Source organism: Aspergillus thermomutatus (genome assembly GCF_002237265.1).
Source record: "Aspergillus thermomutatus strain HMR AF 39 chromosome Unknown NODE_219, whole genome shotgun sequence".
NCBI classification, from domain to species: Eukaryota; Fungi; Ascomycota; class Eurotiomycetes; order Eurotiales; family Aspergillaceae; genus Aspergillus; species Aspergillus thermomutatus.
In genome coordinates, this window is record NW_020798269.1 from 22,255 (window position 1) to 49,918 (window position 27,664).

The 27,664-nt window shown below is 55.2% G+C and overlaps 7 protein-coding genes across 7 annotated transcripts; 5 read left to right on the forward strand and 2 right to left on the reverse strand.

Moving 5' to 3' along the window:
• Positions 1 to 876: 876 nt before the first annotated feature.
• CDV56_103375 (uncharacterized protein) lies at positions 877 to 6,819 on the forward strand (the record flags this gene model as incomplete). Its single annotated transcript, XM_026756994.1, has 4 exons — positions 877 to 1,314; positions 1,370 to 1,709; positions 1,769 to 2,044; positions 2,111 to 6,819. The coding sequence occupies 4 exons, from the start codon at positions 877 to 879 to the stop codon at positions 6,817 to 6,819; spliced, it is 5,763 nt and encodes a 1,920-aa protein (XP_026611575.1).
• A 381-nt stretch (positions 6,820 to 7,200) lies between these two features.
• On the reverse strand, positions 7,201 to 8,798 carry CDV56_104014 (uncharacterized protein; the record flags this gene model as incomplete). Its single annotated transcript, XM_026757633.1, has 3 exons — positions 7,201 to 7,603; positions 7,708 to 8,663; positions 8,751 to 8,798. 3 exons carry the CDS (start codon positions 8,796 to 8,798, stop codon positions 7,201 to 7,203), a joined length of 1,407 nt encoding a protein of 468 aa, XP_026611576.1.
• A 612-nt stretch (positions 8,799 to 9,410) lies between these two features.
• Positions 9,411 to 11,794, forward strand: CDV56_104236 (Hsp70 family protein; the record flags this gene model as incomplete). The annotated part of the gene is made up of 10 exons (XM_026757855.1): positions 9,411 to 9,516; positions 9,587 to 10,176; positions 10,232 to 10,249; positions 10,323 to 10,392; positions 10,443 to 10,698; positions 10,759 to 10,864; positions 10,925 to 11,031; positions 11,106 to 11,304; positions 11,383 to 11,524; positions 11,577 to 11,794. The coding sequence occupies 10 exons, from the start codon at positions 9,411 to 9,413 to the stop codon at positions 11,792 to 11,794; spliced, it is 1,812 nt and encodes a 603-aa protein (XP_026611577.1).
• Positions 11,795 to 12,603: 809 nt separating this feature from the next.
• Positions 12,604 to 13,965, reverse strand: nscD (prenyltransferase nscD; the record flags this gene model as incomplete). Its single annotated transcript, XM_026758163.1, has 1 exon — positions 12,604 to 13,965. The coding sequence occupies one exon, from the start codon at positions 13,963 to 13,965 to the stop codon at positions 12,604 to 12,606; it is 1,362 nt and encodes a 453-aa protein (XP_026611578.1).
• Positions 13,966 to 14,424: 459 nt separating this feature from the next.
• Positions 14,425 to 20,005, forward strand: nscA (non-reducing polyketide synthase nscA; the record flags this gene model as incomplete). The annotated part of the gene is made up of 4 exons (XM_026758313.1): positions 14,425 to 14,732; positions 14,790 to 15,894; positions 15,949 to 18,615; positions 18,683 to 20,005. The coding sequence occupies 4 exons, from the start codon at positions 14,425 to 14,427 to the stop codon at positions 20,003 to 20,005; spliced, it is 5,403 nt and encodes a 1,800-aa protein (XP_026611579.1).
• Positions 20,006 to 20,672: 667 nt separating this feature from the next.
• On the forward strand, positions 20,673 to 21,948 carry nscC (FAD-dependent monooxygenase nscC; the record flags this gene model as incomplete). Its single annotated transcript, XM_026758823.1, has 2 exons — positions 20,673 to 21,189; positions 21,242 to 21,948. The coding sequence occupies 2 exons, from the start codon at positions 20,673 to 20,675 to the stop codon at positions 21,946 to 21,948; spliced, it is 1,224 nt and encodes a 407-aa protein (XP_026611580.1).
• A 1,848-nt stretch (positions 21,949 to 23,796) lies between these two features.
• Positions 23,797 to 27,619, forward strand: nscR (Zn(II)2Cys6 domain-containing transcription factor nscR; the record flags this gene model as incomplete). The annotated part of the gene is made up of 6 exons (XM_026759073.1): positions 23,797 to 24,183; positions 24,233 to 24,361; positions 24,424 to 24,936; positions 25,007 to 26,271; positions 26,830 to 27,067; positions 27,128 to 27,619. Coding segments are annotated over 6 exons (3,024 nt in total), but the record flags the coding sequence as incomplete, so codon positions are not given.
• Positions 27,620 to 27,664: the final 45 nt, after the last annotated feature.

A 27,664-nucleotide genomic window follows, 5' to 3' on the forward strand; every position in this document is an offset into this window, starting at 1 on the left:
TTAGTAATAAGACGGATGTAACCTTAAGGAACTGTATAGAATATAGGTAGTTTACTAATAGTAAGATTCTTTAGAGATTAAGTCCTTATATTACTTTGGAACTCTATTATTACTATGATTCTAACAAGGTCTAAACCTGTATAGCTTTAAAGATCTACTAATCATGCCTAGGTTAGAAACTATCACACTATGTTGGTATACAGCGTCATGAAGGCCACCTATTCGGACAATGGCGCCATGTGTGAAATGATGATGATTAGCCAGTACCATTTCTCTGAATTTGGTAGCAGATACTCTGAATAAGGCAGGCCAATATCTGAGCAGGATATTCTCCTTAAGGGAAGACAGAGACATGGTCAAAGCTCGTCGATGCTGCTAATCTCTTGTTTAAGAACTTAGGCAACTCAGGAGATGATGTTATATGATTATAGTCTCAGGTAAACCAGCACAGGGTCCGTCTTACCTGTAGTTTTAACAATGTTAATGTTTGCACCTGCATATTAGCGGTAGCCTATGGCCATCACAGTGATTAGGACCGGTGAAATTGGAATAATCTCGATCCAGGTCCTGCGGATGAATCAAAAACGATCACCTCGACCTCGCAAGGATACACTACCACCAGGGAAGACTGGGCCGGATGGGCAAGGGATTACACCTGCCCTCATGTAGGAAATATTGATCCAAAGAGTAGAGACTGGGCAAGATGATGATGTTTTGATTGTCAACAAGGGCGAAAATAATGACACTATCTGGAACAGCTCCAGCTTCAGAGGTATAAAATGCAGCTCGCAAGCACGAGGACTTGACCAGCTGTTGTTCATTTCATCTCAAGTTGATAACAGTTACCCTCGGTCTAGTGTTACATAGAAATCCAACATGGCCACCTCGTTCCAAGCTCACGTCCACCATCCCTTCGAGATCCCCTCTTCAGAATTACTTCTCAACGCCCGATGCGTCCCAGGTATCACAGGGAACGGGATGCACTCCACTATCTCCCAGCATGACCCGCGCAAGTCCAGCGCTGGGGGCATTTCCGCCCTCGCCAATCTCGTGCAATCCCTTGGACGCAGAGCCAGCGGTGAGACGCCCTTGTCCAAAATCATCGGCGCGGACTATGAGGCGATCCTGGAATGGATCCGCTCGGAGCGAATGCGAAAGCTGCCTCCGGAGGGAAGTAGTTATGATAAAGTCCTTGTCTGGGCGCGGTTGTTCGTAGAACGTCTGCATTCGTTTGATCCGGCTATTCAGCATTTTGAGGGAGACAGTTACATGGCGGCTGAGTTGGCGTACATCCACTGTGCGAGTCTTCTTGAGGTATGTCTCTGTGCGGAAAGAGTTCAGGGGCAAGGATATCAATGACGTTCTGTAGTTGGGAGATGAAAACTCCAGCGCTCTCTTGGATGTCTTTGGTTTCTTCTATCGTTGCTCGACGGGTCTGGAGAATTTGCTTCACAGAACAGAGTTATTCATGGTCTCGCAGAGCATCAAGGACCAGCTGATTCTCGCTTTGGCGGACCTGGTTACCTTGGTCGTCGGGGTTGCTACCCACTGTCATCAGTCTCTTGGCACTCTGGCCTCGGGATTGGTTTCCATTGATATCTATAGTACTTTCACTGCGTCTATTGAGAGCTTCCGCGCTCGGTGTGAGCATGTGTCGGAAATGATGTGGAGGCATCAGCTGCTCGGAGCGGGTCTCCATGAGGACAAGGGTATCTCTGACATTTTGTCTGCCGTATCCGTCACATTTCATGTTAACACATGGCCTTAGTGACTCAGGTGAAGACAATCAAGAACTGGCTTGAGCCTGAAGATCCCATCTTAGGAAGTATCACCGAATTCACTGCGCACTTTGCCCAGGAGAGGGAGGAGTCGACGTGCCTGTGGATGACACCCTATCTCACTCGTTTCCTCAAGAGTGATCAAAAGACAATGTTCATCTCCGGCAAGCCAGGATCTGGTAAGACCATCCTGGCGACGGTGATCAATGACCACCTTCAGTATCCTATCGGGGGTGTCATGTACAAGTCCATATTTGTCCCGATCAGTGAGTCCACACTGTCTTGGTCCTTAAAGAGTTACTTTTCCACGCCATTCGCTAAATATTGCGCAGATGCACGCATCCCAGCCAACACGACGCCACGCGCAGCGGCAAAGACGATCCTTTCTCAGCTGTTTTCGGCACGCATTGGCAATGTGCAGCTGTATGAAATTCTCTCGGATGCGCACGACCGCTGTCGAAAGTCAACCATTGATGAGCAGTATGATAATTCCCTCTGGCATGCACTCGGCCTTGCCTTCCAGGCCAGTCTGAAGGATGCGAAGGAACTTGTCCTTGTCGTCGATGGAGTAGACGAAGCCAGTTGCGGACAGACCGCTCTGGTCAACCGGCTCAGAGACACGACCTTGCACGCGTCCAATCTGAAGGTGATTATTCTTGGCGCGCAGAAGCAGGAGGCCTCCACTGCAGAGACTGTGGTGCAGGTTACTCCGGAACTGATTCTCGACGACGTTTCTGCGGTCGTCCGAAGGATCCTCCAAAACTGCCCCGAATTTGGGGAGCTGTCCGAAGAACAGCGGGAGATCACTGTAACCCAGATCGCAGAGGCGGCCAATGGCTCCTTTTTGTGGGCCAAGCTGGCCGCGAAAAAGATCAGAGATGGGAACCCGCCTAACGGGCAGGGGTTGGTGAAAGCCGTTGACACACTGGCCAAGGCAGAGCCCTCTCTCACGGATCTTGTCGTTCATCGACTTGACTCGAAAGTGTCGGACGAGGCGAAGAGAATGTTAGTGTGGCTCGCCACTGCGACCCGTCCACTGATGCTACGCGAGCTGTCTGAGCTCCTATCTGTTCGACCGGATAAGGGCACCATCGTCGAGCCGGAGGTGGACCCGCGCACGCTTCTGCGACCCCTGGTGTCTCTGGTGTTCTGCCAAAATAACATGGTCTCCTTGCGACATGGGCAGATCCGCGCAGCTATCATAGACACCGTCAACAAAGGCAAACTGTTCCCAGCACTCGGGGACAGGCATCTGGATCTTGTCCTCAGGTTGCTGCTCTATGTCAAGCTGAACGTAACAGATGAGAATGAGCTATCTGAGACTCCGCTAGGCCCACAGAGGACGTCCCAGCTGCTGGAGCGGTTCCCTCTTCTCGACTTCGTCCTCCGGTACTGGGTGGGTCATACGAAAACCGCGCTGGGAAGTGGAACAGACCAGCAGATGCGCACAGTTGGAAAGGAGCTTGCTCCGTTCATCCCCACCAAGCAAGTTGTGCCACTGCTAGAGATGACCGTATGGAGAACAAAACCCACGCCGGTGCTGATATCCGTGCACAACGTCCAGACTCGCCTCTACCAGCAGACACTGACCGCCGATCATCCGGCAACTCAGCAGGCGATCATCTGCCAAGCACTCTTCTACCGCGAGATACGAGATATAGTGCCTTCTGAAGCTAGCCGGATCTTCTATCATGCAGCGATTATATGCCAAAAGGCGCTCTCCGGCCAACACGTCATCACCAGGAGGATGGCCCAGGACTTCCTGGAAAGCACCGCCGATCAAGTCACCAAGTCACGGACGGAGATCATGATAAGACGGACTGAGATGCTGCAGCTCCTTGTTGAATGCTGCAAGGTGCAGTATGGACAGAATAGTAACATTGTCATTTCGACGTTGACTCAGCTCGCGGAGCATTTCAAGTTTATCAAGGAAGAACGCAAAGCGCAGCAAATCACAACTTCACTGCAGGCAAGCCTCACGGAGAGTACTACTTCACAGTCAACTGTGTCCCACCAGTCCGACGAATCGTTGCTCGTTCAGCTCCATGGCCGAAAGCCTAGCGTTCAGGAAGGCACAAATTTTGCTCTAGACGACATCGAAGCCGATGACCTTATCTCGCAAACAGACAGCCAGGGTTCCCTGTACCGTGAGATTGAGAGCCACGTTCAGTCCATCAAAGAGGAGACAGCGAGTTGGTCCGACTCCACAACGACCGAGTCGAGCTTCCAAGAAATCATCTCCAGCACGTCGGCCGCGAGCTCCTCTTCCATCACAGCGGCTCAGAGGCTGGTAGATATGTGCTTGTCCCAGCATCGATGGCAAGACGCAACAAAAGGTCTGAAGGCAGTTCTGCTCCGTGTTTGGCCGTCCTTCTTCACTCCATCGGTCCAGGATGTGGTGCTTCCATCGGAGAACGCCGATCAGTGCATCAACCTGGCAGAGCGCCTGAGAGACTGCTATCGCTTCAGGGGCCGTCCAGCAAAAAGGGAGGACATCTCCCTTCGCCTCTATCACAGCATCCGGCGAGGCCGTCCTATTGGAGATGAGCTGCGAGAGCGGGTCACAAGGGAGCTTCTGCGACTCTATGAACGTAAATCTCAGACTGACAAGCTGATCCCCATCCATCAGGACATACTGGACGACTTGACGAAGAAATCTGGAGAAGATTACCCTGCGGCACTCAAAGAGCTTCGGACATTAGCAGACCTCGCACGGCCGCGCTCAGCTTCCGTCGGCTACCATCGCCGAATCATTCAGATTCTGAACAAGAACGCTGACACCTGTCACCCGGAGGCCTTCGAGTCTCTTCTCATCGTGGCAACGGAGCTTTTGGACCAGGGACAATACTCTGAAGCGCGAGAGCCCTGGAAAACCTTGTTCAATACTCTCCGGCACCCAAACATTAACCCGAAGCTTCGGGACCAGGGATTCGTCAAGTCAGTCTATGAGCGGTACACTCAGTGTCTACGTATGAGCCACGCGGAGCTCCGTGTGATACACGATGTGACAGTTCAGTATCGCAGCACCTGCGAGACGAGATTTGGAGCTTCTGCCTCGATCACCATCCAGTCTACGACCAGATTGCTGGATATCTGTCGGGAGTCCAAGCGATACGAAGCCGAAGTCGTCCAGTTGTGCGAACGACTCCTCAGGACTCAATCTACCGAGGGCGAGATTGACCAAGAGGAACTGCGAGCAATACTGGATGCTCATTACGAAGAGCAATACGCGTCAATCGCGGCGGCCGGTGTCGATTCCGTGTCCTCCGAGCAGATACAGCGAGTGATCACCATCCGAAATGAACGGCTGTCGACTGTACGGTCAACCTACGGCTGGGCCCACGAGAACACCCTGTCTGAGATGAAAGAGCTGGCCTCCCTATACACGAAACGAGGGGAAACGCAAACCGCCCTGTCGCTGCTCCAGGAAGCGACTGTTCAAATTGTTTCGAAGGAAACCTCGGCGACCAAACTCGCTGCTGCCGCCCAGACCATTGCATCCAGCTACATCGCGATGGGTCAGGTCCGGCGCGCAAAGGAGCTCTCCGAGGAGCTCTACCGTAAAATCGTGGTCAAGGAAGCCGGCTCCACAAATTTTGTCCTGCCGTTCGGTGGCCGTCAGAGCTTGGTCTTCCTCGCGCATTTTGAATACAGTCTTCGGGAGCAGAAGGAAGTCTCGCTCACCGTAAGCGAGATTCATTCGTCCCTGTGTGCCGAGTACCTTTACTTTGAGCGCTACCGATCAGAGGCCCGCTCCAAGTCCAGTACTCTGGAGAACGTGGTGGGCACTGCTGCTCGTCTGTATGGTCTTCTTCGCACCAGAAGCCATGAGTCGACGACTGCCCGTCTCGTAGAGGATCTCGCCAACTCCTTCACCACGTCCCAGAAGGAAAAAGTCCAGGTGAGCTTCGGTCAGGCCAAGGTCTTTATCGGCACTCTTCTCGAGTACTTTAGCATATATACCACTAAAAGCTTCCTGCGGTCCGTGGCCATCGCAAGCTACCGCCGTGTAACGCACCTCCTCACCACAAGAGATCACCAGGCTGCCTGTGATCTAGCCGTGACCGCATTCAAGTACATCCAGGCGCACAATGGATTCTCCTCCTCGCTGAGCGTCGTCAAGCTCCTCTTCAATCTAGGACTAGCCGTCTCCGGTGAAGATCTGGAGCCGCGTCCAGAGTCAACAACAAGGAAGCAAATGCTCAGCACATCAGCCACCATTATGAGCGCCACGCTGGGATACTGCAAGCAAGCCAACATCGACCTCGCCCAGCTGGACCTGGTAACGCTGAACAAACTGATCAAGCTCCTGGACGCACAAAGCGATTACACCAACCTGGCCTGGCTCCTCACGGGGCTCTGGAACAATCTCGACAGGCACCCGCCCTCGCAGCAGGAGGCGACATACACACTCGCCCTCGGACGCATGCTCGTCATCACCCGCTATCTGATGGGCGAGTACATGGCCGCCATCCGACTCGCCGAGGACATTGTATACAACTGTGCCCGCGTGCATGGGCCCCAGCACCCGAGCACCGCCGAGATGACCGTTCTCCTATCCCAGATGTACACCAGCGTGGCACAGGGATACCAGGGCAGAAAGGAGCGCCGCGAACTCGCATACCGGTACTATAAGAAAGCCGCGGCGCTGCATGAGAACGCGCTGCGAGCCTTCATCGATCCCACCTCTCTGGCGTCACCGGCGATAGATGACGGAGAAAGCTCACCCCGCTCGGAATCCGCACCGTCTAGTCCCGGCGAAAGACCGGAGGATTCGGGCAGGTATGTTCGGCAGCACCTGCATTTGCTCAAGCTAGCGGTGGAACGTCTGGGTAATTGGCCCAAAGACTATATGGAGTACGAAAGGCTCAATTCCGCTCTGTTCCAGGAGTTTGGAGACGATCTCAAGGGTGTTGAGGGTGTGGAGAAGTGGAATTTGAAGAACTTTGGGTCTGGTCGTGCGGAGGCCAGCGACGATTTGATTTCCCCCAAGTCGCATCCCGCATTCGGTCTGGGGGAACGGTTCGCGATTGCTGTTTGATGTCGAGATCGTAACTAAGATTGAACAATCCTATCATATCTTTTGCTCCTGTTGGTGTCTCGAGTGTACCAATGAACCTAAATGCCCTGATTTGAACTATTTAAGGAGCAGTAGCATGATTACTCGCTGACCACGCACTGCCTGCTCTGGCAACTCCCAGGTCTCTCTGGTGGGCTTGGGCTTAGTGAGTGATCCAGGTGCAGCTTTTATTGCGGCGCAGTTAGACTGCAGCAGACTATTGCAAGTTCCCTGTCGTGTGGGAGTCATTAGGATGAGTCCGGCTGTGATAGAGTGCATTGGCGTGGTTTAGCGCACTAGCACTTGTATAGGCGCTAAGCTTGAAAGGCCTCGACAAGGATAAACCCGTCGCATTGGCTATTATTACTCCTGTTCATCTGCCACCAGAACAACGGCGTTGGCCCATATCTTGCTAGTATCATAATTCTCCCCACTCTCATTTCCGAACGCCAACACCGCCGGTTGCATACAGGCCAGGACTCTCCGCCCATCAAGGCATTCATCGTCCTCGTCAAGCTGATGTAGCCGATGAGCGCTCATCGTTGGGGACGACGAATTAAAGGTCTGCAACTGGGACAGGCCATGGCACCGGATGGACGCTCTCTGAGCCCAGAGGGATAACGCCAGCTTGCCCGCTCCGTGATATAGCTTTTGCAGTTCTGCATTGCGCATCCTCAGGCTTGTCTGGTCTGTGATCGCGCGAAGAAGCAGCTGAGCAGGGCTATTGAGGAAGGCTTTGACCCACTCTCGGGTCAACCCCTGCAGTCTACCGTGCATCTTATCAGACAATACGCTTATGATTTGTGACCGCCAGACATGAGCCTTAGCCTGATCCACTAAGTCGCTGTGAGCTCTCCAGCAGGTACTTACAAGGCCGGGATAGGGAGCATACCTTGTTTCATGGCATCGTGTAAGAGGTGCATGCTCATCCGGTCGGGAAGCGTAGAATCATCGCTCGCCTCCGGAAAAAGGAAGAAGGGATTCGTGAACATCTGCCCGAATATATCCTTGGCAAGCAGTGACTCAAGCAGGACAAATGGGATCTTGTTCGGAGGGATCGGAGCCTTGCGGACCAACGAACTCCACTCTGTTTGGATGCAGTAGCCTTTCAAGTGCTTGATCACCTGATCTTTGTCCTGGCTAGGGACACTGTCAATGTCAGCCATGGCGTCCACGGCGTATTTCCGAGCCCACTGCCGCACCCCATCCTGCAGCTTGGTCAGCTCGCCCCTGACCACGCGGTCCTCTTTCGGGACATGGCCTCCCTTTGCCATTGCTTTGAGGGCGCCTTCTTGGGCGACGAGAGCTACAGATTTTAGCCTCTGACATTCGTCCCTCAGGTCGTCGAGGTCTTTTTCAAGCTTGGTCCGGTCCTGCTCCAGTCCCGTTATGTGCCGCTCTTGCTCCTCCATCCGCCGAGTATAATCCGCGATACGGGCGTCATATGCTTGGATAGACTTAGTATATTCTGCCTGTAGCGTCTGGATGTGTGTATCCTTCTCTTTCATCTTCCAAATATAATCCGACTCAATCCGAGAGGAGCGTGTGTTGTCGATCCGCCTGCCGTCATTGGGTTCAGCGGACACGCTCTGCTGGTGGCTTCGAGCGCTTTGGTCTGGTCGACGGTGGCTGAAAGAGGCAGACGATGGTTGTTGGCCACGAGATGGCCGAAACTGTACCTCGTCAGTCCGCGAAGCTAGATGAGACTGGGCCAAGATCACCCTATGCATGAGAGAACCTAGGACAGAGTCTCGGCTACCTGAGCGAGTGACATCTGGCTCCTTTGACCTCTCGTTCGGGGTCCCCCTATCAGTGACTTTCTGCTCCTGATTCCTATTGATCAGCTTTTGTCGTGGTCCGATGAGCAAACTGTGGGAGGAAGCTCATCGTATTTGGAATCTAAGTGCTCTTACGCTCTCAGGGCGCTTGGGACCTTTCTGAACAGAATAACGCTGCTTCATCGTTCAGGATTGTTATCGTGTGAGCCAATTGATCGTGTTTGAAATAATTGTGAGCAAGTGGCTGGAGTGTAGGTAAAATCCTGGGTGGCCTGGGAAACGCGTGTCCAGCGTGGGATGGTCTGCGAGCCAAGTAGGACCAACAACAAGGGACATAGCCAGGATAGATATAGAGAACGCATAGAGTAGTTTACTACAAGGTGGCCATGGCAGCTCCCAGTCAAAGTGCACGGTCTTATCACTATTCCTGGGACGTCGTCGTGTCAGCTGCCCTATTTGACCATGCAGCTAGTTACATACTCCGTAGGCTCCTAAGTACGAATAAGAAGTAGTACTTCGGTCGACAGGATGAGAACCCCGGTAGAAGTGTAGCTAGTCTCTGCCATGAACGGGGCTGTGTCTCCTTTGAAACAGCCCGGCAAGAATAATCCCTGCCTGGGACCTGCGCCGCAATTTCCCTGATGGGATTGCGTGCCGGTCTGGATTATGCGCAGCAAAGAGTTGAAAAAGACCAGTATCTGCTCGTGTCTGCCAGCCGAGACCATAAGAGGGACAGGAAATCGCCTTGCAACTACCAGACACCATCCCCGGCCACCAGTACACATTCAATAAGCCATGGCGAATACGTCCGTAGAAGGGCTCTCAGAAAAGCTAGACTCCCTGGCACTCATCCCATCCCACAGGATTATAGTCGGCGTCGACTATGGCACTACGTTCACTGGTACTGATTCTACCCCATTGATCTGCTCAAGGATAGCATCAATGACAAAAGCTAATCCACCCATGTGAAGGAGTCAGCTACGTCAGTACTCGAAATGGCACCGACCTGAGCGATATCGTCATCATCAGCAGCTGGCCTGGTCCCGCAAGGGACATGGACACGGTTGTCAAAGCTCCATCACGAATTGCCTACACCGCAGACAATCCGAGCATTCGGACCCGACGATGGGGGTATCAAGTCCAGCCAGGGATGACCGCGTACTCTTGGACCAAACTTCTTCTCGATCAAAACATCCCGCTGACTAAATACGACGACGCTACTTTAGAGGATGCCTCTAACTCGGGAATCCTGAAGCTTCCGGAAGGCAAGACCGCTACGGAGGTGGTTGCGGATTACCTGTCCGAGGTGTACCAGCATATTCTGAAAACGATTGCCAAGCAAATCACGGAAGAGACGCTCAGCATTACTCCGCTGGAATTCTGGTTCACCGTCCCAGCGATATGGTCCGATCAGGCACAAGCCGCAACACGCAGGGCTGCCCAGACCGCCGGGTTTGGGAGCCGGCCCTGCGACAATGTCTTCATGATCAGCGAGCCCGAGGCAGCGGCTATTGCGGCGCTGAGAAAGTATACGACCAACTCAATGGGTGGCTCCGTGCGGGTGCGTTTTGGGGCCATTGAGATGTGAGAAGGCACCGGCTAATCATGAAGCACAGCCTGGAGATGGTGTCCTGGTATGTGACTGTGGTGGTGGCACAGTGGTAAGGTTCCACAGACTTGATTCTGCACACAAAACTCACGTCGCAGGATATCACGACCTATCTGGTGGAGACGGTTACACCAGAGCTGACCTTTGGGGAGCTGTGTACAGGAATTGGTAGGCTCTTAGGGCTTCGAGTGAGACGTAACTGACGGGATAACCTCTAGGCGGAAAGTGTGGTTCTACTGCTGTGGACCGCAACCTCTATCAGCTCATGTCGCAAAGATTTGGAGAGGCATTTGATAACCTTCCAATGAGGATGAAAGGCCCAGGGAGTCAATTCATGAAGGCGTTCGAAAGCATCAAGAGAGACTTTGGCTATTCTGATGAAGAAAACGTGTTTGAACTGCCCCTGAATATGAAGCTAACAGACGCGAGACCGCAATACTTCAACGACGATGAGCGCCTGGTGCTCTTGAGCAGGTAAGGGAAGGTCCTCGCCGACGCTGTGAGAATATCTTGGGTATTAAAAGAGTCTTGTAGCGAGGATCTTCGGAAAGTCTTCGATCCTGTCATCCAGCAAATCGTCAAGCTGGTGCGCCAACAGATCAAAGACGCAACGGCGGAGGCTGGCAAGAGCGTTATCAATGTATGAGGCACCCTACTATTGTCAATCCTGTCGGCGCCCGTCCGTCCTAATCGGATCCAGAGGATTATTCTTGCAGGCGGCTTTGGTGATTCAGAGTACCTCCGGAGCGCCTTTAAGAGATTGTTTTGGTCAACAAACAACATCGTGATAACAGTTCCCGACAACCCGTGAGTGCAAAATCCGACCAACCATGAGTTCAAATGATTAGTACCATATGCTGATATTCAGGGAAATACTCCAGGCAAGCCGCCATCGTTCAGGGTGCTGCCCTTCGTGGTCTTGAAGGTCTTCGGTCCAGCACCAAAAGATGTCGCCGGAATTATGGGTTTGCGGCGGGAATCCCATTCCGTGAAGGCATAGATAAAGACACAGACGCGTACTTTGACACATTCACTGGAAAGAAAATGGCTTCAGGGGTTATGCAATGGATGATTACAAAGGTTTGTCACTGCCGGTTTATGTTCACGTACATCACCCCATGATTGATGATGCTTATGCTTCTCAACCGGAAACAAAAGGGGGAGAGATACGCCGAAAACCATGCCTGCACAGCTTCCCTCTTTCGGTCCTATCTGGAGGGGGACATGGACGTGCTGAAATCACATCTCATGCTCTACTCGAGCGATCTTGACCATGCTCCCGAGAGGGTCGAACATCCTGGTCGGTCTTCTTGAGGCCACGTTGCGTGCTATAACTGACTCTAAGCTGGCAGAGGTTCGCAGCGTTGGAAACATATGTGTAGACTTCACCGAGGTCGATCTCTCCATCTTTGAACGGAAGAGTCTGCTGGGTACGCCACTCTACAAGCTTCAATATGATGTGAAGGTCATCTTCGGGGCTCAAGAGGGGGTTTTGAAATTTGAAGCCGTCTCAAAGGGCAAGGTCATTGGCAAAACAAGCATCAACTTTCATCGTCCCGGGTTCTATTGACCACGAGGTCAGCTGGTCCATCATTTGCTAGTTGTTAACGTCGTGCATCTCAGGGGTTCACTGTGTGCGATTCGAGGTATATCCACAGCTATCATGCGCATCCTTTTTGTATTTTCTGATTGCAGAGTCAGCTATTTTCCCTGGACCTTGAAGGAATCGACGTCTCCTATCCTGCCATTCAAATGTATAAGACTATCAATGTCCTTGGTAACTTGGAAATCTATCAACATACTCAGTGTAAACTTTTGAGACAGGAGGCAACTCATCTTCAACCGAGCAGAGTAGCATCGACAACTGTAAACCGCTAGATAGAAGCAATTGCGGCTTCACCACAGTGTTTCTCATTAGCGTCACACCGCTTGGGGAGGTGCATGTTGCTCTCAAATGGGAAGCTATGGTTGTCACAGTAGCTATTGTTTGAATCATTGCCCTAAGTCGAGTTAGTTTTGGATACAGGGTGTTGAGCACTTGAGCTATATTGTGCCTATTTCTGCGCCCCTGGTCCTTACTCTCTGGATAACTTCTATTCTGCAATGCATATTTGTGTTCTAGTAAACCTGAGATGATTACGAAAGAGATACGTGCAAATCTTAGGAAGTTGGATCTTGGTTCTGTGGTGAGATGGTCAGCTGCAAATCCAACATGAAGCCATTTGATCTACAAAGTATCTTGAAGGGATCAGCATGCGAAGATACGATTCTGCTTACTATATAAGAAAGGTCAACAACAAGGACAATAAAAGCGCATCTGTCCAGGTAATAATGCATCGACACGTCTGAACTATACTGCTAACTCCACCTTCTGCCACCCTACTCAAACCTACTCCGTCGCTGCCCATTCACTTCCACCTGGACAGACGCAAAGCGCCGATACACCTGTGGAATAAAGTACGCGGTGATGTCCAGCTCCTCCTTCTTGACCGCAACCGAGTAGAACGCCTGGGCGCCCACGCGTGTCTCCAGCTCCTCAGCCGGCACAATGTCCCGGAGGACGTTCAGGTACGCCCTCGGATTGTGGTGTCCCTGGCCATGGCGCTCCAGGAAGCCGACCACCGTCTCCGCGGCAGCCAGATCACTCTTGGCATGCTTGCGCACATTAATGAACGCCTTGACATCGGGAAGGGCAAGCCACGGCTGGATATCGTAGTAGAAGCCCACACCGTGGTGGCCCGATGGGCCCTCCTCCTGGCCCGCTGGCACCTGTTCTGATGTGGGGAAATCAGACGGCAGTCCGTTCAGTTCATACCACAGCTCCCGCAGCTTGTCGAGGATTCCCGTTGACAAGGGCCGGCGCCCTCCGAGGGTCATGACGGTTGCGATGTGATCGAAGGAAGTGTTCGTCGTCGCGACGTAGAATTTCACCCTCGAGTCTTGCACCTTGCAGCAGTCGATGGCGGTTGTTCCACGAGGACTGAGCTGGCGTCCGTCGGGGTGGTTGGTCAGAAAGTCCTTGACTAGATTCAGACTGTCGAGACACACATCGTCGCCGTACGCCTCACGCATCGCCTTGGGAATGATAGTGGTGAGGAGCTGGCTGATCTGCTCGGGGATTCGGGGATACAGGTACATCTTGATCTCGATGGCGTCCGACTCAGGCGACAACTCCACGCCAGTCAGCACCGACGGGCCCGCGTACTTCTCCCTGTCCGCTTTGTCGGAAAACCGCGAAACGAGGTGCTGCTCAAACGTCCAGAACAGCGACAGGTCTAGGTTCGGCAGGGTGGTGGTGAGGTCCTGCAGCAGCGCCTTTGTTGCGAGCTCATTATTTGGGTCGGCCGCAGTCCCCGTCAGAGGGCCCAGAGGCTCGATGTAGTTGCGGATATAGGGCTTTCTGTCCGCCGTGCCAAAGCGCCAGCTGTAGCTGATGGGAGCACCGTCTCCCGCACTCGCGGCCACGCGGCTCCTGTACCACGGTTCGGCCGACTGCGGCTGGGGCCCGAACGTTGGGACTATCTTGAAGCGATGGAAGAGTAGACATTCCACCTGGCGATGCTCGGGATAGCCCGCCTCGAGCATCATACGGGCAAGGTGTCGGCCGGTCAGCTTCCACCAGAACTGCTCGTCCTCGGTCCCGACAGGGAGGGAACGGCAAAGGGCATCGAAAATGAGCAGGGGCTCGCCGTGACCCGGTGAGGCCCCACGGCTTTTGCCATTGAGCGAAAGAGGAGACATGCTCAATCTCACTGGGGGATATACGTCGGATGGATGGGAACGCAGCCTTCAATCTCTTTGACAGGAGAGCCAGTGTCTCCAAATAAACGACAGTTCCAGGATGAAGTATCTATGGGCCTACACAATTTACCTGCGAGCCTTCGCGGGTTATTATCTGTGTCGGATTTTGCAGGAAGCAAGCGCTTTCCGAATCTTACTCGGCCTTTGCGGCTTCATCAGACAAATACGAGACGGACTCTAGGAATGAGAACGACCGCGTCCGTTCCGCATTTTACAAGTCTCGGATTTTGCATATCTCGGATTTTAACTGAGTCGATTGCAACACGATCGGAGGATGCCTGTTTGCAGGTTCATTGATATTGTGCCGTGAGGAGGCCGTAAAACTCACTATATCTGTATATTACTCCCGCAAGAGGACCTTGATCGGCACACAACATCAGACCTTCTCAACAAACAACCATGGAGACGCCTCGCACACAGCTGGTATGGTTCGGGAATGAATTCCCCAGCGATGACCTGAAAGATCTGTTCCGGCGATTGCACCAACACAGCAAGGACCGGCGGTTCAGGCTGCTGTCCGTCTTCCTGGATGAGTCCGCGGCGATTCTCAAGGAGGAGGTAACCAAGTTGCCTCAACAGCTCCAGGAACTGGTGCCTCATTTCGACACGGTCTGCACGCTGGCCGAGGTCGACTTTCGCCAGGGTGCTCTAGGCGCAGCTATGGAGAGCGCGCTACTCACTATACTCGAACTTAGCATGCTCATCGGGTAGGCGTTATACTCCTCCTGTGACTTGTGAAGTGTGTTGACCTAGAAATCTTCCAGGAATTATGAAGCCGAGGATGCGGAATGGAACCTGGATCCATCCGAGACCGTTCTCGCGGGCCTGAGCATTGGCATTCTCGCCGGTGCAGCCGTGGCTCTATCCAGCAGCCTGGCAGATGTAGCCAAGATCGGAGCAGAAAGCGTCCGGGTTTCCTTCCGGCTGGGAGTCTATGTCGCCGACATCTCGACTAAGCTCGAAGCACCCCAGTCCGATGGAACGCTTCAGAGTTGGGCGCACGTCGTCACGGAGATGTCGCACGAAGCAGTTCAAGAGGAACTTTCTCAGTTCAATGCAGTCACGCAGAACCCGGAGCTCACCAAGGTCTTCGTCAGTGCTGCAGACAAGACGTCCGTGAGTGTCAGTGGGCCACCATCACGCGTCAAAGCCGCCTTCCAGCACTCACCCAGCCTACGATACTCCAAGTCATTCCCGCTGCCCGTGTATGATGGTCTCTGCCACGCGCCGCATCTATACAGCCGGGATGATATCGAGACTGTCATCAACAGCGCCGAGTCTGCGATACCCGCTTCCCGGTCTGTGCGACTGCCCTTGATCTCGTCCCAGACCGGCAAACCGTTCGGGGCCAGGACAGCCCGTGAGCTCTTCCTGGAAATTGGCACCGAGCTGCTCACTGGCACTATCTACGTCGACAATGTTACGGCTGGTATCCTTGAACACGTCAAGCTGAAGGAATCGACAGGAGGATACCAGATTGACTCCTTCCGCACCTCACTTGTCCTGAAGGGTATCCAGTCAGCCATCGAGACCGGGTTCCCAGAGCTGCCGCTGGTCCGGCGCGATCTGGTGTCGTGGGTTCACGGAGACTATGGTGCCCGCCGTCCCTCTTCCTATGCGTCCTCAAAGCTCGCCATAGTCGGCATGGCCTGCCGGCTGCCTGGAGGGGCCAATGACCCCGAGCTCTTTTGGGAGCTGCTCGAGCAAGGACGCGATACCCTCACCACGGTGCCGCCGGACCGATTCGACCTGAACACACACCATGACCCTACCGGGAAGACGGAGAATGCCACTCAAACTCCGTTTGGAAATTTCATTGATCGGCCGGGCTACTTTGATGCCGGGTTCTTCAATATGTCCCCCCGAGAGGTAGCTCACCTACTATCCCCTGCTTTCCTCCCCGACGATACTAACAGTACACAGGCGGAGCAAACAGACCCCATGCACAGACTTGCCCTCGTCACCGCATACGAAGCCATGGAAATGGCAGGCCTTGTCCCCGGCCGCACCCCATCCACCCAGCCGAACCGCATCGGCACATTCTACGGACAAGCGAGCGACGACTGGCGGGAGCTGAATGCCTCCCAGAACATCAGCACGTATGCGGTGCCTGGCGGCGAACGCGCCTTTGCCAATGGGCGTATCAACTACTTCTTCAAGTTCTCCGGGCCTTCGTTCAACATTGACACAGCCTGTTCGAGTGGTCTGGCGGCAGTGCAGGCGGCCTGCTCGGCGCTGTGGTCCGGCGAGGCCGACACAGTCATCGCTGGCGGGCTGAACGTCATCACCGACCCGGATAACTACGCCGGTCTTGGAAACGGCCATTTCCTCTCCAAGACGGGGCAATGCAAGGTTTGGGACAAGGATGCCGACGGGTACTGCCGCGCAGATGGAATCGGGTCAGTTGTTATCAAGCGTCTGGAGGATGCCGAGGCCGATAACGACAACATCCTGGCTGTCGTCCTGGGTGCTCGCACCAACCATTCTGCTGAGGCTGTCTCGATCACACACCCCCATGCTGGCGCACAGAAGGACAATTACCGCCAGGTGCTGCACCAGGCGGGCGTCAACCCCCTGGATGTAAGCTATGTCGAGCTCCACGGCACAGGGACCCAGGCCGGTGACGCGGTGGAGTCCGAATCGGTCTCGGATGTCTTCGCGCCCTCTTTGCCTCGCCGTCGAGCCGATCAGCGTCTGCATCTGGGCGCAGTGAAAAGTAACATCGGGCATGGTGAGGCTGCGGCGGGTATCGCTTCCCTGCTCAAGGCCCTCCTGGTGTACCAGAAGAACATGATTCCCAAGCACATCGGCATCAAAACCGAGATCAACCCAATCATTCCCAAGGACCTCGAGCGGCGCAATGTGGGTCTGGCCATAACGAACACCCCGTGGCCGCGGCCTGCAGGGAAGAAACGCCTTGCGGTCGTCAATTCGTTTGGAGCGCACGGCGGCAACACCACTCTCCTGCTGGAAGACGCCCCGGAGAGAGCGAACGTTTCGACTGAGGATGACCGCACAACTCATCCGGTGGTCCTCTCCGCAAAGAGCAAGAAGTCCCTGCAGGCCAACATGGAGAAACTCCTGTCGTGGCTGGATCAGCAACCTGACGCGGACCTGGCGGACCTCTCGTACACTCTCTGCGCGCGGCGGATGCACCACAGTATGCGATTTGGAACCGCAGTCTCCGACATCGCGACTCTGCAGAAGAACCTCCGCTCCTGGTTGGACAACCCGAAGGCGTCTGCTGAGCTACGGGCCATCCCGAACGACGCGCCGTCCGTGGTGCTGACCTTCACTGGTCAGGGTGCCTACTATCGCGGCATGGGGCGGGAGCTCTTCACGGAGTTCCCTGATTTCCGTACGCAGGTACTCCAGCTTGACCAGATCGGACAGCGGCTAGGGTTCCCGTCCGTTGTCCCCGTTATTGACGGTAGCATTGACGATGGTCCCGCGTCGCCGATCCTCACGCAGCTTAGTCTTGTCGTGCTGGAAATCGCCCTGGCACGGTTCTGGTCGCTCCTCGGCATTCGCGTCAGCGCCGTCGTCGGACACAGTCTTGGTGAATACGCTGCGCTCGCTGTTGCGGGCGTCATCTCCGCTGCCGACGCTCTGTACCTCGTTGGACGGCGCGCGCTGCTGACCGAGGAATTCTGCACTCAAGGCAGCCACTCGATGCTGTCCGTTCGCGCGGCGGAGGAAGAGATTGAAGAGCTCGTTGCAGCCAGTCCCGAGACTGCTGGAGTAGCGTACGAAGTGTCCTGTCGCAACACTCGCCAAGATACCGTCATCGGCGGCACTAGAGAGTCAATCAACACCATCCGCCAAGCCCTCGAAGCAAAGAGCGTCAAGTGCACGCAGCTGGATGTGCCATTTGCCTTCCATACCGCGCAAATGGATCCCGTCCTGGATTCGCTGGAGACGTTGGCGACTCCAATCGCGTTCAAAGCCCCCAGCATCCCGGTGTTGTCACCCCTCCTCGGAAGCGTCGTGTTCGACCGCAAGTCCATCAACGCACAGTACCTGCGCCGTGCGACCCGTGAGACAGTGGATTTCTCCGCGGCCATTGAAGCCGCTCAGGACTTTGGCCTGGTCGACGCCAAGACGATCTGGATTGATGTCGGGCCGCATCCGATCTGCGCTGGCCTTGTACGTGGCATGGACGGCTACGCGTCTGTGGTCTCCTCGTGCCGGCGCAACGAGGATAACTTGGCGGCCATGTCCAAGGGCCTGGTCACCCTCCACCTGGCGGGCCTCACGCCGTGCTGGGCGGAATACTTCCGGCCTCGCGAGCGTCAGTATTCGCTGCTGAAATTGCCCGCGTACAGCTGGAATGAGACAGACTACTGGATTCCGTACCTTGGGACATGGACGCTGGACAAGGCTCATCTCAAGTACGGGCAGAAGACGGCTCCTGTGTCGCTGTCGGTGTCGCGCCCTTCCGCGCTCCGGACCTCGTTGGTTCACCAGATCACCACTGAGACGGTCGAGGCGACGACAGCCACCCTCCATGTCCTCTCTGACATGCAGCATCCTGATTTCCTGGAGGCTCTACACGGGCATAGGATGAATAACTGCGGTGTTGCGACTTCGGTATGTGATTTCTTTCTGATCTCTGCATTAACATCTATGTGTATATTTCGTGGGCTGACTTCTGCAGTCTATCTGGACTGATATGGCCTTCACTGTCGGTGAATACCTCTACCGCCGACTCTTCCCCCAAGCCAAAGACGTGCACATGAATCTTACGGACGTCGAAGTCCTGCACGCACAGGTTGCCCTCGAGAAGAAAGGAAGCGTCCAGCCACTGGTGCTCAAGGCCCACCTGGACATGTCCACCAGCTCCATGTCACTGGCCTGGTTCAACGCAAGCGCCGAGACCGGCGAGTGCGCCGCCGAGTCCTTCGCCACGGCCGTGGTCAAGTTCGAGGACCCAGCCACGTGGACCAGGGAATGGGACCGGCTCTCACACCTGGTCCTGGGGCGCATTGAGGCGCTGGAGCAGCGCGCCACGGAGGGCAAAGCGAGCAAGCTCTCCAAGCCGCTGGCCTACGCACTCTTCAAGAACGTCGTCGACTACGCGGACCGCTACCGCGGGATGGACCAGGTGGTGCTGCACGAGCACGAGGCCGTCGCGGAGGTGACGCTCGTCGCCGAGCGGCATGGCAGCTGGCACACGCCGCCGCACTGGATCGACAGCGTCTCGCACCTGGCCGGCCTGGTGATGAACGGCAGCGACGCGTCCAACACCCGGGACTACTTCTACGTCACGCCCGGATGCGCCAGCTTCCGGCTGCTGAACCCGTTGGAGGCCGGGGCCAAGTATCGCAGCTACGTGCGCATGTTCCCGCTGCCGGAGGAGGCAAATATGTACGCGGGCGATGTGTACATCCTGCAGGGCGCGCGCATCGTGGGCATGGTCGGCCAGATTCGGTTCCGTCGCGTGCCGCGTCTTCTCATGGACAGGTTCTTCTCGCCCGCTGCGTCCGCGGCCCATTCGGCACCCGCGCAGCAAGTTCCGCAGCCACAAGGCGCGACTTCCAGCGCCACCAATGTCTTGAAGAAGGGCAGTCCTCCTGCGGCGGTCCCTGTCTTAGCCACAATGACCCCGAGCAAACCCGTCCCGATCCCATTGCCCGACGCCAGCAAGACCCAAGGCTCCACCCCCCCGCTCACCCCTCCCTCGGAAGAACAGTCCCCCGGCGAATCCGCCGTCGTGACGCCAGCCACATCCGACCGGGGCGATCCGCTGGACGCCGGCGTGGTGGGCCAGTGCCTGCGGGTGATGGCCCGCGAGACGGGACTGGAACTCGACGCGTTGACGCCGGACGCGAGCTTCGTGCAGCTGGGAATCGACTCGCTCATGTCGCTCGTGTTGTCGGAGAAGTTCCGCGCCGAACTGGGGGTGGAGATCAAGAGCTCGCTGTTCCTGGAGTGTCCGACCATCGGGGAGATGACGGCTTGGTTGGAGGAGTACTGTTAATGGTTTTCTTCTGTTTGTTTGTATAGAAACTTGTCTAGTCTTTGGTCGTCATCAATCTACAGCTAACATGTACTCATTTCTTGTATATCTCTGAGCAGAAGCATAGCCATGATATCGGATAGACCACCATAGCAGGAGCGTAGACGTATATTCTCTGTTGATCCTGCTCGCCTTTAGTGGACTCTCTATACATCTTAGGTATCGGTATACGGCCAGATCCCATGTTTAGGGGTAAGCTTTCAAGCCACGAGCTTTCTATACAAACTTGGACCAAAATTCAGAATTCCTGCTCTACCATTATTCTAATAGGAATTATATTCACACAAATATGTTAATATAGCTAGCTCAACGCCTATCTCCTCGCACTTTTCAGGATCAGTATCCCTGACCTAATGCCAAATTGAGTTGTCCTTGGTCCCTGTCTGATCGCGCATATCAACAGCGAAATAGACTCTGTTCAGAATATAAAACGCAGTCCCTCTATAAAATCCGGTGCCAAAATCCGATGTTTCACGCAAAATCCGCGGTATAATCCGGATTTTACCCTACAGACCTGCGGCCCTCCTTTCCCTGGCAGCTATACATTGGCCAAGATCAGATGGATGTAGCCAACCGAGGACCTAGGTCAGTTCATTTGCCATTACCAAAAGCACTGGAGTAAACCACGATGACACCCCCCCTCCCGATCCTCATCATCGGAGCCGGCATCTCAGGCCTCACAACCGCCCGCCTGCTCACAAACAGCGGCATCCCGAATATCGTCTTCGAGGCGTCCAGCCCAGACCGCAGCCAGGGCTTCGCCATCAGCCTGCGAGAATGGGGCTACGCGGCGCTGTTGTCCGCGCTCGGGGACCTGCCGCTGCGGAGCTTGACGCGGGGGGTCGCGCCGGACCGGGAAGTCGGGGGCTCGGGCTGGATCGACCAGGTGGTGTGGGATAACGGGACCGGCGAGAAACTGTTTGTGCCGGACGCGAACGCGGCGACGAAGGGGGAGATTGTGCGGGCGAACCGGAATTCGTTGCGGAGGTGGGTTGCGGACTGTGGGGAGGAGGAGGTGGATGTGCGGTACGGGCATCGGCTGAAGAGGGTGGAGGGCTGCTTGGGGGACGTGAGGGTGGAGTTTGAGAACGGGGCGTGCTATCGGGGGGCGATGGTGGTTGCTGCGGATGGGGTGAACTCGACTGGTTGGCACTTATCCTCGAGCATACGACGACTCAACTGATGGTCTGTATACAGTTCGAGCACAGGTCCTCCCCGATGTCACCCCCGAGACGGTCCCCGCGGTGCTCTACCACGGCGAGTTCCAGCTGCCCAGGGCCGACTTCGACCGGCTCTTCCGGCCGCACAGCGGGGACTCCAACATCCTCGCTGGTGTCGGCGATGGCTTCAACGCCCCGTTCGCGGTCTGCAACAAGACCAGGACGCACGTCCACATGGACTGGTCGTACTCGCGGCCGGCCTGTGGCAGCAGCGACGACCCGCTGTACAGGCCCAATCTCCCCTCCGAGGAGGCGAAGCAGATTCCCCCGGCGCTGGTGGAGGAGCTTGCGTCGCGCGATCTGGCCGAGCCGTGGAGTCTCTTCCTCAACGGTGAGGCTATCCGACGTCACCGGGTGTTTCACTGGACCGTCCGGTGCGTGTTTGTGACGCGGGAGGACATGCAGCGTGCGGCTGGGAGGGGCGTTGCCTTTGTGGGCGACTCGTGGCACGCGATGCCCATCTTCGGCGGGGAGGGAGGCAATCATGCGCTTGTGGACGGGGTCGAGCTGGCTGCTGCTGTTGCGGCTGGCGCGGGGGCCGACTTGGGCCTGGCGATTGGGAGCTACTATGACCGAGCGTGGAAACGATCCCAGGAGGCTGTTCGACGGTCCAAACAGCGGTTCTATGCGTTGCATCGGCCAATGGCTCAGTGGAGGGAGATTGCGCAGAAGAAGAGCTTGTAACTTTTCGAACTGTTTGTACTACCAGGACAAGAATGATGGATGGTTGCATTGATGCTGAGGCCACCAAGCACTATCTAAAAGTAGGCAGGAGGCCCTCTATCCATTCTTCCAACTTCATACCTAGGTAATTTTAACGTAGTTCCTCTGACACCGAGTCTCTGGTCCGGTCTCTTGTTCCATCGAACAAGGGCCGGTCGAGAGATATAATCATGTATTCCTCTGATCATTATGACCTCTAGTTAATCTCTTATGGTCGTATACAAGCGCGGACTGTGGATTCGCAAAGATATTGGAACAAAAAGAACAGTCGGTTACACTAACTTATGTCTTACCACCTCCTGATATCGATCATCATACCATTGTCATGCTTAAATGTAGTAATAAACTCATTAGCCAGTAGGGTGGCAGTAGACCACGACATGAAACATGCCTCGATACCCCTTGCTTGAAGATACGTATATCCCGCAACTTATAAGCGATCTCACCAGCTTACTCGCGTATCCCAGGAAAGGCCCATTCCCCGAGCCTACGGACCATGCAATAGGTCGCTAGCAGGGGAAATACGAGTGCTGCTCCACTGCAATCGTATGATAGCACGAGACCCCCGCAACGAACTATTCCGACGTGTGGAATGCCTCAATGATCGAGCTCCGGCTCATGCTTACTACTAGCCGAAAGAGGATAATGCAAGTCTGCATGAGGCTGCAGCTCTATTAATATCAGGGGTGGGGAATGATTGGCCAGGCAGCTTAATTCATTCATTCCCTCGTTGACACCTTGTCACTTAGGGCATGAGAATGTGGGACCGATACTGGGATTGGGAGCACTGGCTATCTTCTGATTATATCTTGCAATATCAGGCCTTCACTTATTATGGCAGTTGGGAGTAAATGAATATCAAAGGGACTCGGTATGCTCTCAATGAGAAAAAAGACAAGAAAGCGCAGAAGGCTTGACGCAGACAAGACAGCTAAGACACACTGAGTGACAGTATTCCAAGGCTGCTTCTCCTTTGATAGAATAAGGTTGTAGCAGAAAGTAAGCCCGTCCCGAGTGTAAATGGACATGACGAATATCACCTCTTTCTCACTGGATGCCACAAAGCCCATCCTCGTATCGGGCAAATGAAGATAGGTCTGGCCACGTATACAGAACATGGTTCGGATCTAATATCTGATCCGAGATACGAGGCTGTGTCTCTTGATTATGGTGGCACGGCAGTGACACCGTCACATGTGGCTTTTTCGAGAAAAGTGTAATGGGATAGACGGTTCTCGATGCTGATATCAGCTCGCTTGTTGCATGCTCCACAACCGCATCACGCTTACATGTCATCCAGAATCGATTAATATCTGCTCTGCTTTAGCCTGGTAGTTCTGTTAGTACAGCGGGGCGACAGGGCCTTGTTATAGTCGAATCCTCTAAGCAGAATTCTGCCTTCTATTGGACCGGCCTATCTCATATTTCGTATAACCACCTTTACCTCGACACATAACGACCTGGCACCTTGCCTGCACCAGATCATTGAGGCCTTCGCACAAATTAGATGGTGTAAGAGTCGCATGGTAGAAGTAAAAAGTACTCTGCCCACTCGGCAATTCTCACACAAAATGCCAGGCAACATTCTTATACTGGCTATATATGCATCCACTTGCAGGGGTTACGTTACATCGCCAATGATACACCCTCGTGTTTATCTCGTGTTTCCCTCGTGTCCTGAGACCAACGATCTGATCCAATGTCGGGGGGAGATAATGAACAAGGAATCCAGGGATGCTTGTCTGGCCTGGTGAAGCATATATAGACATGTACTCACGCCCGGCCACCGTACAACCACCTGCTCTCAAAATGGAGAAGCGCAATCAGCGAAAACGCCCGCAGACTCCCCATCTGAGCTGCGAGCTCTGCCGCGAGCGCAAGATCAAGTGCGACAAGGTCGATCCCTGCACCAACTGCGTCTCCGCAGGCGTGGTCTGCGTCCCTGTCCACCGGCCACGCCTGCCACGGGGTGTGCATGCGCGACGTGCTCGCCGAATGTCACCTGCGCCTGCGCCTGCGCCTGCGCCCACGCCCGCTGCGGGACCGGTCTCTCCGAAGGAACCGCAGATGTATGCGTCTTCCAGTGCCGTGGCGGCAGTCGACGAGGATCTCAGGAAACGCATCCACCGGCTTGAGGCGCTGGTGAACAGTATGCGTTCGGCCACGACGAGCCCGTGTCTGGCATCTCTTAGCCAGGTGAGTTGCGCATAGGGGTTTATAGTCGAGCGTGCTGACGAGGGGACAGTCGGGTATCAACAACTCTCATCCGGCGCCAACAGGCTCACTGTCATGCAGCCCATCCGCTCCTGGTGTCCAGAAGCAGGCACCCTTGACCCCAGGCTCTGATTGTTTCTGGACTAATTTGACTGGAGAGGTAGGGCAGCATCGCGATCTGACCAATGTGACTGGCGCATGGAATGCTGATGGTCTCCGTAGGGGGTGGATCAGATACAGGAACTCGACTGGAAGATAGGATCGACTTCGGAGCACACAAAAGCGGATAGCCACAGCCCGCCGACACCAAACGCCTCGAAAATGGACGGCGGCGGGCTTCGAGTCCTCGGCCTGAGTGGGAATAACCCGGCCCTCGCCTGGACTCCTCTACTTGAAGACAAAGAAATGACACGGCAGTTATGTCAGGTCTACCTCCAACAAGTCGACCCCATCATCAAGATCCTGCACCGACCATCTGTCGAGAAGTGGATAATGCAGGGGGAGCGGTACCTGGGTTTTCCAGAGAGGCACGTTGCCGTCGATGCGTTGGGGTCTGCCATCTGCTACGCAGCTGCCGCGAGCTTAACCGACGATCAATGTCCGGCCCACTTCCAAAGCAGCAAATCCAGCGGCATCGTGGCGGATTGTCGAAGAGCGTGTGAGGCCGCGCTGGAGCGAAGCGGGTTGCTGGCCTCTCCCAGCATCACTGTCCTGCAAGCATTTGTGCTGTACCTCGTAAGTACCAGCGTCCCAACCAACCTCGACAGCAAGAGCAGCATTTGTTTTATTGACCATATCGGAATAGATTGCCAGAAGATCCGAAGACCGCAGTCAGGCTGCATGGACGCTGACAGCGGTGGCCGTGAGACTTGCAAAGGCACTCGGTCTCCATATGGAACCAGATGAGACATTCTTCAGCCAACAGATGCGCAGGCGACTCTGGCTCACCATCTCCCTCATGGACCTGCAGGCCTCCTTCAGCCAGGCCTCCGAACCGCTCATCAACACTGAGGAGGCCATATCCACATTCGTTCTGCCCCGGCACATCAACGACTCTGATTTCGATCCAACCACAGCCCATGACATCCCAGACAGGGAGGGATTGTGCGACACCACCTTCGCGCTGGTCACATATCACATCCAGCTGGCAGGGCGGGCCCTGAATTTCAGCGCCGCGGCATCAGCCCAAGGCAAGGCGTCTCAACAGCAACACGCGCAGCACTTCGAGCGGAACGCGCTCCGCCTCTTGCACTTTTGCGACCCCGAGTCCTCGCCGTATGCGTGGTTCACTTGGCACGGCACGCAATGCCTCGTCTCCGGAGCTCGGCTGTCCGCTCTACGGCCGCTCCAGCGCCTGCAGCCCTGTAGCGGCAGCAGCCAGCCGTCGCCCTCTCCGCCTCCCTGCCTGCAGGAACACAACGCAGAGCTGCTCCGCCTGGCCGTGAACGTCCTAGAGAAGGCGCACCTGATGCACACAGATCTCCGCGGCGAGGGGTTCCGCTGGTACGTGACGATCCCGTGGCACGCGCTGGCAGTCGCCATCACCGAGTGCTCCCTCTGTCCGGATGTGACCCAAACGCGGTGCGCGTGGCCAACCATCGAGGCATGCTATCAGCTCCTGCGTCGTGAAGGCATGGCGGGCCAGGAGGAGGCGATCCAGCGTCCGCTGGAGAAGCTGATCCGCCGGGCCCGGGAGACCGCGAGCCCGCTTTTGCAGCTCGCAAGCCCGAGTCCAACATTCGGCTTCAGCAGCAGTGCTGTGACATCTGCTGCGCCCACGCCGCAATCTCGGTCGAGCACTGCCCCGAGTGACAGTCTCAGCGATCTGTCCTGGCCGACGGCTTTCTCCCATTCCCATTCTCAATCTCATCTCGGCTTGGATTTGGCTCCGGCGTGTCCCGTGCAGCCATTGACCAAGCTGGATCTGGATCCGATGTTGTTGCCGTTCGATATGGAGGGCCAGCCGCTGCTTGCTGGCCAGATGCCCCGGGTGGATGTCGAGCCGTCGTTGCGGACGTGGGAGCAGCTGATGTCGGAGATTGACCAGGCCGAGTCAGCTGGGTCGAATATGTTTCTTTGTTAACACTGGACGTCCCTTTTCCTTCTTTCCTTGGCCATTTTCAGCTTGAATGAAACACGGGCAAGACATGAACCTCTGACACGTTTTTCGGGTTTTAGCTTCCTGCTTGGTTTGGGTGGATGTCTGCTTTTCCATATAGAGATGAGACTTTTGATAGATCGCCGGTTTCCGGGCAAATGATCGAAATACACACGTTTTAGGTGTTTACACTATATTATAAAGAAGGATAGGACTGTTTCAGTGCAAGACCCAAGATCTTGATGTCTCCTCATCCGTACTACAATCTCATCGCTCTGCATACCAGGGCTGGCTGCAGCATATTCCTCCTAGTCCCTGCTTAGCTAAAGGCGTATTGCTTATGTTGGTGTCCCTCCTCACCACAGCCGATAACCTCCTACGAGCAAGTCTCGGACTTTGGCGTCCGGGCATCTCTGCCGTCGGATTTTAGCATTCTACACAGAGCACGAGCTCGGGCTATAACACAACAAAGCCTTCTACCGGTACACTATCCCAGATAATCCGGATTCTTCTGACTGAGGAACTCCCAGAGTACTGTATACTCTGCCGACGCATGCAATGGCCCTCCGCATGCCATTCAACCAGGCCTTCTGGGAGGAGTACCTCTCCGGCCAGGATGCCACCCTCCCTTCCCTCCCCGATACCTCGACCCTCAGCAGCCGAGTAATCCGCATTCTCGGCGGGAATCCAGGCGCCATGCACCTGCAAGGGACCAACACGTATCTAGTCGGGACGGGACAGTCCCGCATCCTGATCGATACCGGACAGGTAGGCACCATCTTCCCTATTAACCCTAGGAGGTAGACATGAACGCTGATACGGGCACAGGGCCTCCCCATCTGGCTCACCCGCGTCACCGAGCTGCTGCACTCGCACGACCTCTCCATCTCGCACATCCTCCTCACCCACTGGCACGGCGACCACACAGGCGGCGTCCCCGGTTTGGTCTCGTACAATCCCGCCCTCGCCGAACACGTCTACAAGAACCTCCCCGACGCGGACCAAAAGCCCATAGCGGATGGGCAGATCTTCGCCGTGCAGGGAGCTACCGTCCGCGCGATCTTCACGCCCGGCCACTCGGTCGACCACATGTGCTTCCTGCTTGAGGAGGAGAATGCCCTGTTCACCGGGGATAATGTGCTGGGGCATGGGTACAGCGTCGCGCCGGATCTGGGGCGGTATATGGAGAGTCTGGAGCGCATGGCAGGCTTGGGTTGTGGGCTTGGATACCCTGCGCATGGGGCCGTGATTGATGACCTCCCTGGCAAGCTGGAGGAGTATATTCGGCACAAGGAGACGCGTGTGAGAGGGGCTTTGTCGGTATTGGTGAAGGAGAGGGAGAGGGGGGAGGGTGAGGCTGGGAGG